Raw genomic sequence first — 9,244 nt, forward strand, 5'->3', positions numbered from 1 at the left:
AGGCAGTCAGGTTTGACTTTGGGATCACCAGCCACCAGGGACCACCAAAAAGACCCCCAGGACAGAAAAACACATCTGCAGAGAGGAGGGAAAATATTTTAATGATTTTGGAGAAATGATTATCAAATGTATGTTTATTCCAGGAAAATCAATGAATATGTGTGCAAAATAAAGCCTCTAAATAGGAGCTTTTCCTGTGTTCAGCACGCACAATATTCAGAGGATATCCCCACATGCATCCAGCCAAATAAAAATGCCTGCTTCTTAATGCTACAGTGGTGTTAAAGAGTTTGTATTTTTACCTATTTTTTGTAACACTGGAAGCAGAGTATTAATAGCAATGCCATATAAATTGAAGAAGAGTAATCAATAAGTTTCAGCAAGAATTAATTATGATATCCTTTTGGAGGGGGTCACTGTTTCATGTCACATACAGCTTTTTCTTTAGGGAATTTTTTGTCACTTTTCCAGCTGTTTCTGCATTTGGATCATCCCAGAATTTGAGATTATCATATTTCAGCTAAAATCATTTCAGCTAAAATCATGATCTGTTGAATTATCACACTGATAATAAAAAGCCCTGGGAACATTAGTGGTTTGCACTTCTTTTCCACATTGAATTCCACCAGTTTCAAAAGCCATGCATACAAGAAAGGCTATTTTACAGTTCTGCTGGGACTTTCCTTCTAAGACTTCGATAGTACACAAAGAATTTAGGAGAAGGACACCTAAAGACTTGGTCAATTCCTATAGAAATACAATGTCAGCAGGTCATGTTTCTTTCTTTCTTTGTTAGTTGTACATTAGAAACCTCCTTCCAGTAGACATGGATGGATGGATGGATGGATGGATGGATGGATGGATGGATGGATGGATGGATGGATGGATGGATAAACTACTGCTAAGGCATGTTTATACTGCACTACTGCTTTTATAATTAGAGAATGGCAAATGGGTTTTAGCCTGCCTTGGGAGAAAACATTGAGTTCATGAATCCATTGGTTCTGCTCTGCAACTCTAAAATGCACCACCAGGGCTAATGATTCACCAGTTTAATGTGAAAGGGCTGTGATTGCAACAAGGGGCAACATGTCTCACTAGCTGCTGTTCTGCCTTCAACAAACATTTATGCACCAGTCCTAGGTGGTTCCCAAACACAAATAGTTACACATTACTGCAGAGTATTTTTTCTGTCCCAGCTATTCAAAAGAGAAAGATTAGGAGAACCCAATTACATGACTGTGATAACACTGTGCATAGCCATGAGCACTAACAGAAATTTTAAGCAATTCTACAAGACAGAGAAAATTAATGGGTCATTGAATGAAGCCTGTGAATATAACCAGCTGTAGGATTAATAGTATCCAGGACAGGAGAATCAACGTGTAATCCCTCTGCTGCAAGGGATTGAGGGGGATTTATCTGGCCTTGCAGGAAGTTTGGGAGTGGGACCTGGAGTGAACAGGGACCTGTGAGTGAACAGACTCCGCTGCAGGAATGCAGGAATGCAGGACATGAACAAGACATGAACAGGTAAGAGGGATGATGGCAGAGCCTTAAAATGGAAAGTACCAGAATTGCTGCATATTAATATATATATATATACATATATATATATATCCATATGCATACATATATGTTGCATATATATACACATATATATGTTTATATACATGTAACTGCATGCATATATTTATATCTATCTGGATATAGTTATTATATGGCAAATTCTTTCACTTCCAAGTCAGTAGATTGGATGGTCAGAGGTAGGACAATGTGAGTGCAGGAGTAGGAAAGGTACTGGAGGATGGAGAGGAATCTGAACTCCAATTAAACAGGTCAGTAACATGACCTTCAACCCACTCCCCTCAGGGTAGGGGCGGGGAGAGAAATAATTGGGAATGAACAAACTCAGAGACCCTTTCTGCTCATAGAAGGGAAGGGTCAGGCCCACAGAGATCTCATGATGCCCTTCACTGAACTAGTTAAACATCTAAAGTAAGAACCTGTAGCCACTGCTCTTCTCCTGATCTGACTGGAAGGGTTTAGAAATCCCTTCAAAAGAGGAAGAGAACCAGGCCAATAGAATAACAAAAACAGACAGGCAAAAAAAAAATCAGGAATTGCCAGTGATAAAAAGGAAAAGAGGGAAAGCAAAAACTGAAGGGCAGAAAGAAGCAGAGTAGGATTCAATACACAGCACAGAAGCTGCTCCTCCTCCTGGCCACTGGACTGGTGAGGATGAACTGAAAGTAGAAAGGACAAGAAGACTCCAAGCAGCTTGAAACACCAAGAGGCCACAGAAGCACCTTCCAGAGATGCATAACTCAGACGTGATCTGCTTTGCTATAGGGAGTATCTTATGGGTAAGTCATCTTTGACTTTCCTCTTCATGGGGTCTCTGCTCAGCTATGGAGTTACCTTGGAAAGATGGAGGGCCATTAGGAATAATAATTTCCCAGGTATTAGAAAGAGCTGGACATTTAAAAGGCACACACAGAGAAGATAATATTTGCTCCTATTGCAGGGATGGTAACTCAGATATCAGGGTACCCAAGGAAAAGGAATGAAAAGGGTAGGAGTACTGGAGGGACAGAGCAGTTTTCACCAGGGTGGGTATAATAGGAAGCAGGGTATTTAAATGTTCTTAATATTTGAGCATGGAGAAGGATCTACAGCTGGAGAATGACATGGCTTGTAGTGGAGGAAAGAAAGGTTGTGGTGATAATGAAGTTCAGAACAGTACTAAGTAAGATTTGAAGGACCACAGGAAGTTAATATATGAAACAAGAGTATTCATGAGTAACTTCAAATCTACAGCAAAATGTACAATAGAAACAATGGAAGATAGATAACAGTGCATCCTTACCATAGGAGATCCAGACTCATAATATGAAAGATATACAAGATGCATTTGACAAAGATTTCATTCACTGTACCTGTGTCTTTGCTGCTTTTCTCCTTCTAGCTCCCCCACGTGAGAGGTGAGGAAGGCTGCCTTAACACTGAACTGTTAAGTATTTGTCAATCTTGCTCTTCTTTAGAGAAAAGGCAATAGTGGACATGGGCGTTATGACCTGATGGTTGACATTTTCCAGAAAATCTTATTTAGTTGTATTAAAAATTCATGTAAAATCACCATTACTGTCACTATGAACTGTACAAATTACTATTTTTATTGATCAACATGCTGATTGTGTGGTACTGCTCCTGCTGCCTATTTGCATTACTGCAATAGTTAGGAGCCTTCTGGTGTAATTTCAATTGACTGGGATTATGAATTGAGAATCAAACTTTCCTTGAAAAAATCGTTTAAAATATACCACTTTGGTGAATATTATTATCAGTGATATCATTTTTAAGAATAACGGAAATGATATAGTGACAAAAAAGAAAAAAACAAACATGAATGCTGATCTCTAAGGTTTGCAAAGGGAATTAGGTAAGGACAAATATCAATAAAACAATCAAGCTATAAAGCCAAGAGAAGGGAAATTCACCCAACAGGGATATTGATGAGGTTGGACAGCTGTGTCCTCACAAAGCACAATGAGTATTTCCTCATTGTGGCATCTGGAATCTGGGCAGTGGGTGAGGATCATGAGGGGAGAGGGAGCAGGGTACCATAGGGATCTTTGCCTTTATTTGGTGTTCTGTAGATAACTATTTTTGTACCCTCTTCTCTTCAGCTGTTCAGGTACAGAATGGAACCGTCTGTGGTATATCTGGTAAGACAACATGTTTACTCTAAATATCTGCATCTCTAGACAATTCCAGTAGCAAAGGATGGGATTAAATGTGACCTGCTCAAGAGTGATGCCACCCCCTCCTTTTCCCTGGGATTCTCTAAAGCTCCACAAGAGCAAGGCAACCCCTCAGATATCTCACTGCCTTTAACAAAAGCTGACCCACCCGCCTCCTTTTTTATTCCACATATTTAGTCATATGAACACTATTAATAAATTATTCATGGCACCATATGCCTTTCAAAAAACTGATTTTTAAAGTAAGTTCTGTCTGATTTCTTAGTTATTCCCACCAGGATGAGATTAAGAAGGATGGTAGTTGTTGAACATCTGGAGGGCTGAAGAAGATTGCAAGGTCCAATTTTTCCTCTCTGCTTGTCACTCATGACAAGATGTCTGGCATTTCTAGTTTTGGTCCCCTAGTACAAAACAGATGTTGGCAAACTGAAGCCAGTCCCCTGGAAAGCCAATAAAAAGAACTAGGCTTCTTCAGCCTGGAAGAAGCTAAGGGGATAAAGTAATTGCAGTTTTCCACTCCCCAGGGGGGAGCTTGAGAGAAAATAAAGACAGAGACTTCTCAGAGGTGCTCAGTAGAAGCACATAAGGCATCTGACCAAACTGAAGACAGGAAAATTCTAGTTAGACAGGAGTGAAAAATGCTTCCCCTGACAATGGTGCAGCACTTGAACAGGTGCCTGGAGGGAATGATGGATCTGCATCCCTGGATACTGTTCAAACTCAGCTGGACAAAGCCCCAGGTGACTGTTCAGCTTTGAGGTTAGCCATGCTGTAAGCAATCAGAGACATTAGGAGGTGTCCTGTAAACAAAACCTTTCTGTCCTCATTGTGTGTGCCCTCCCATTGCAGGCTGGTGCTGGTGCTCGGGGGGCTCCTGCTGCTGTGTGGCCTGGTCTCTGTGTGCGTCAGGTGCTGCTTCCAGTGCCAGCAGGCAGGGGACGAGGCGGGCCCCCGGCCCTATGAGGTCACCGTCATTGCCTTCGACCATGACAGCACCCTGCAGAGCACCATCACCTGTGAGTTGGCCTTGCCCGATGCTGGGCCTCTCAGCACCCTGCAAAGGGAGGGCTGCCCTGTAAGGCCCAGCTGGTGACGCCCCGGGGCTGGCACAGGGAGGGAAGTTCATGGCAGGATGGAGGGAAAGCGACCTCTGTGAGTGCTGCAAGCTGGTGTCAGCTGTGAGACGTGTTTGGGTGGAACAAGGGTTCAGTGGCAGTTCAGGAGAGAGGAACTGAGGGATGCTGCTGGCGGGATTTCACACACGTACTCTTTTAGGGAAAGCTGAAGGAGCGGGAAAAGGAAAACATTCTGGCTGTGGGAAGAGAAGATCCTATGCCCTGTGGGTATCCCTGCCCTCCTCTAACCACACAATGCCTTCAGGGTGAGGCAAACAGCTTTGGTCTCCTCTCTTGCAGCTCTCCACTCAGTGTTCGGGCCTGCTGCCAGGAGGATTTTAGCCGTGGCCCACTCGCACAGCGCTGCCCAGGGCACCCCGCCCCTCTGTGCCCCTGACACCCCTCCTGTGTATGAAGAAGCGCTGCACATGAGCAGGTTCACCGTGGCCAAGGCGGGCCACAAGGTGCCGGACCTGGAGCCGGTGCCGGAGGAAAAGCCACAGGCGCCCGCCGAGGGCAAGGACGCCCAGCCAGCCCTCCCAGGACACTGATGGATGTCTGCTTTCACCTGATAGCAAAAAACACAGGATAGCTGCATGCAGAGACTAATTCAGGTGGGCAGGGCTTTCAGAATTTCAGATTAATTTCCTTAGTCAATTGAGAAGGGGGGGTGAAGCAACCAAAATTCAAAATATTTTCAGATCTAGCATAGTCTAATGGCTCTCTTTGACACCTCCTTCAGATAATTTGTAATCTCCAAGCCCATTCATTACATGCACACAACACTAGAATCACACTTTGCACGAATAAGCAGGCAGCAGGATCAGGGTGCTGAGCCATTTTGTAGGCTAGTGATGTGCAGGGTGCCTGCAGATGCAGTCTCATTCCTCTTGCCTTTAGCCTAAGTTTCCTCAGAATGGCAAGAGATCTTCAAAACAGAAAAAAAAAAAAAAAAGGAAAAAGGAAAAAAAGACATTTGCAAAGGTCTTTTGCAACCCAATATTAACATCAAACTTCTGGAAATTGCCAATCATTTATAGTAAATGTAAAAAATCATTAAAAAAGGAAACAATCTGCTTGTAAATGAAAGACAGCATAGATACAGACAGTATGATGTACACAGTGTGCCCTTAATGCCCTGCAGGATACACAGAATGAACAGAGTCTGGTTCTAAATGGGATGTATAGCAATTCTGAAATGGTAGTCACAAGCTCTTATATTTGAATTAAAAAATATTATATATGTACCAACAGATCAAACAAGGGGAGGAGCAAGAACACTACCTCTGAAATAAAGCTCAATCATATTTTCAATGCATTTCATATAGTATCATTTATTAATTCCTAATGTTGCTGTCAAAACCAGATCAATTGAAGTAAGACCATTTAAAACACGCAAAACATTTCTCAGACTGAATAATTTGTGAGTCTCTCCTGGTCAATACAAATATGCTGAACCATGCAGAAATATTAATGAAACTGGATGAACATAGGTATGGCCCATCTGTAAAACCTTGGACTAGGCTGTCAGGAGAAGGTGAGAGTGTTGAACCACATCAGCGTTGTGTCTACCCTGGATTCAGCACCTGAAAACATTAAAGCAGCACAACATTAAATATCACATGGTGATTCATTCAGCTATGAATAAATTGCATGTATATGTTTATGTTGATATGAAGTTATAGGTCACATCTTTTTGAAATGCCTGCATGGCCCTTCCCACTGAAGTACCCAAATTCCCACTTTAATTAATATGCTAGTCTCTTTTCCTGTGAAATACAGAAAATACAGTTATTTTGTAGATAAGAAGAACAAGGACAATGTTGGACAAGGTCCAACTACTAGAACTAGGTCCCAAATATGTTTAGGAACTGAACTGCTGTTGAGATTACAACCACAAAAAAATTTAGAGAAGGTTGATAAATTAGCTTCAGGGATAGAATGAAGCTAAATTAAACAACCAAAACATCCTTGATGATGCCCCAGACCTTGACCAGTCACCAGAATTTTGTATTTAAAGGAATTTAATGAGGGTCTTGATTTTGAGGTCACAAACTTCTTCCTAAGTTGTCTAGTTATTATTAACTCTATCATTAGCAAGTGATAAACTGGAATGGAATAAGTTAAGTGACATACAAGTTTATGTCCCTTCTGCTATTACACCTTTCTTCAGTCTTAGAATTGTAGAATGGTTTGGATTGGAGGGGACCTTAAAAATCATTGAGTTCCAACCCCCCTGCCATGGGCAGGGACACCTTTGGCTAGACCAGGTTGCGCAGAGCCCTGTCCAGCCTGGCCTTGAAATAATAATAATTATAACTGCTTGTGGAACACCTGTTGCAGTGACCTCATTTATCAGCTGCTCTCTGAAGTGCTGTGCAGGCCTGGCTGCACCAAGCTGTGGAACATTTCCTGGAAGGCTCTTGTTTACTCCACAGTAAAAGCCTGAAGCAAGCCGAGACATTTGAGTCTGCTGAACATATGTCAAGTACTGTCAAGCCCAGAAACTCCCTGGAAATCTTCACAGTGCTTTCCAGGGGGAACATCCAGCTCGTCCTGCCTGCAAACCCAGAGCTGTCCTGGCATTTAACTGTGATGGTGACTCTGCTCTACAGGGCAGCAATTCTGCCTAGAAAGCCCAGTAGTCCCAGAAGTCCCAGTGCAGGAGCAGACATTAAAGCATCTTTCAGTTCCTGAAAGCCCTTCCTGCAGTCAGGCTCAGCTCTCTCTTAAAAAGGGGCTCAGGACTGGACAGACAGCCTCTTTTCCTTCCTGGACTGAACTCCTTTGTCCTTGTGAAACAGTAAATATCCTAAAGCACAAGTCCAGGTCTGAGGTGAAGCCTTTCCACATGATGCTCCCTGAGCAGCCCCAGTGCTGAGCTGCACCAGTGCCTCAGCTGCAGGACAAACTCATAGAGCTCATTGTGCCACAGGAGCCTGCAGCCACATGCTTGACACTGGGGATGCAGCCTGGACTGCAGCCAGAGCAGCACCTTTGAGTGGCTTCCCATCCCTTCTCTTCTAATGCTCACACCATCAGATCTCTAGGCACATGCATACATTCCTTCCAGTAATCAGGATTATTCCACAACTCAATTAAGAAAAAAAAAAAAAAAAACTAACTAAAAAGAAAAACAACAAAAAAAAAAACCACACCAAAAAAAAAAAAAAAAAAAAAACCAAAAAAAAACCAAAAAACCCCCAAACCAGCATAGGGCAGGTGGTCCATTGCCTTCCTTTTACAAAACAGCATTCTTTGCAAAATGGTGTTTGTAATTTGCAGTCGCTTTTAACAACCATTAACTGGTCACTTTTCACAACCATTACGTTTATGTATTGGCCACCAATGATTACAATATTCAACAAGTTGTTTTCATGTCAGAGGTTCATCCCTCCCAAACCCTCAACTTTTCCAGTTCCTTAGGACACAGCCCAAAGGGGAACCCTTCGGGATCCCTTCTTGTGGGAGCTGTGAAGATAGCCCCACTCCCATACTTACCATCTTAGGAAAAACCTTTTAGCACCTTTAAAAGCTTTTACAAGTTTTCTATAACTTCTTACAATCTTTCACAACTTTTTAGAACCTTTCCCAAAAACCTCTGAGCCTCACACTGTGAACTTTCTATTAGTGCAACTTATGGGCAGGAAAAATACCTTCAAATAAAGTACCTTAAGTAATGTTGTATTCTTTTTCCTAGAAAGGGCAGAGTGATCTACTCACCAGACCAGGAAACAGGAAGATCTCCCTGAAAATATTTTGGTGTGCACTGGAGTGCTGATGATTCCTCTGGTTCACTGAGTTGGCACCTCTTTGTCCCATCTGGGGTACCAGAAACTGGCACCAAAAGCTGGGAAATAAACTCTTTAACCTGTTTGTTAGGGTAGAAAGTCAACATAACTTTATTCAGTGTTAGGGTACATGGGGAGAGCTCCATAGAACATGCCAGCTATCAAACCTATAACGATTTATACATTTGAGCAAACAAAGAAATCAGTGTTCATTGGCCTACAAGCTACAGAGTTATCTTCATTAAATAGTATTCTATCACCTATTGTTATTTATTTATTGCTTCTAATGCAAATTAATCCACATTTTTAGTCTTTTTATTATTTATTTCTTTTTCCCAGATAAAGAGAATCTCAGTAATTGTCTTTGTTACTTTCTCCTTCATCTCCAGTTTCTGTATGTGTCTTTGATTATAAATTCTGCGTTCCTTGTGTCCAGGTCTCAACAACAAATTTCTCTCTCTGGTCGAAGAGCACTGAAGCACATCAGTCCCTAAATTTGTAATTTGTTTTTCTAACACATGAGCATCACCCATAGCTCTCTCTGTCTGTTACCCAATTCATGGATTAAATCTCC

The 9,244-nt window shown here is 42.1% G+C and overlaps 1 protein-coding gene across 2 annotated transcripts; it reads left to right on the forward strand.

Moving 5' to 3' along the window:
* Positions 1 to 1,949: 1,949 nt before the first annotated feature.
* On the forward strand, positions 1,950 to 6,466 carry TMEM52B (transmembrane protein 52B). 2 transcript variants are annotated; one of them, XM_058805775.1, is made up of 5 exons: positions 1,950 to 2,366; positions 2,969 to 3,012; positions 3,690 to 3,728; positions 4,614 to 4,780; positions 5,180 to 6,466. In XM_058805775.1, exons 1-5 carry the CDS (start codon positions 2,319 to 2,321, stop codon positions 5,428 to 5,430), a joined length of 549 nt encoding a protein of 182 aa, XP_058661758.1. In that variant the 5' UTR covers positions 1,950 to 2,318; the 3' UTR covers positions 5,431 to 6,466. The 2 variants fall into 2 exon arrangements, with proteins under 2 accessions (XP_058661758.1, XP_058661759.1); XM_058805776.1 differs by having other exon boundaries at positions 2,969 to 2,984.
* The last annotated feature ends 2,778 nt before the right edge of the window (positions 6,467 to 9,244 follow it).

The sequence above is a fragment of the Ammospiza caudacuta genome, chromosome 5, assembly GCF_027887145.1.
Source record: "Ammospiza caudacuta isolate bAmmCau1 chromosome 5, bAmmCau1.pri, whole genome shotgun sequence".
Taxonomy (NCBI): domain Eukaryota; kingdom Metazoa; phylum Chordata; class Aves; order Passeriformes; family Passerellidae; genus Ammospiza; species Ammospiza caudacuta.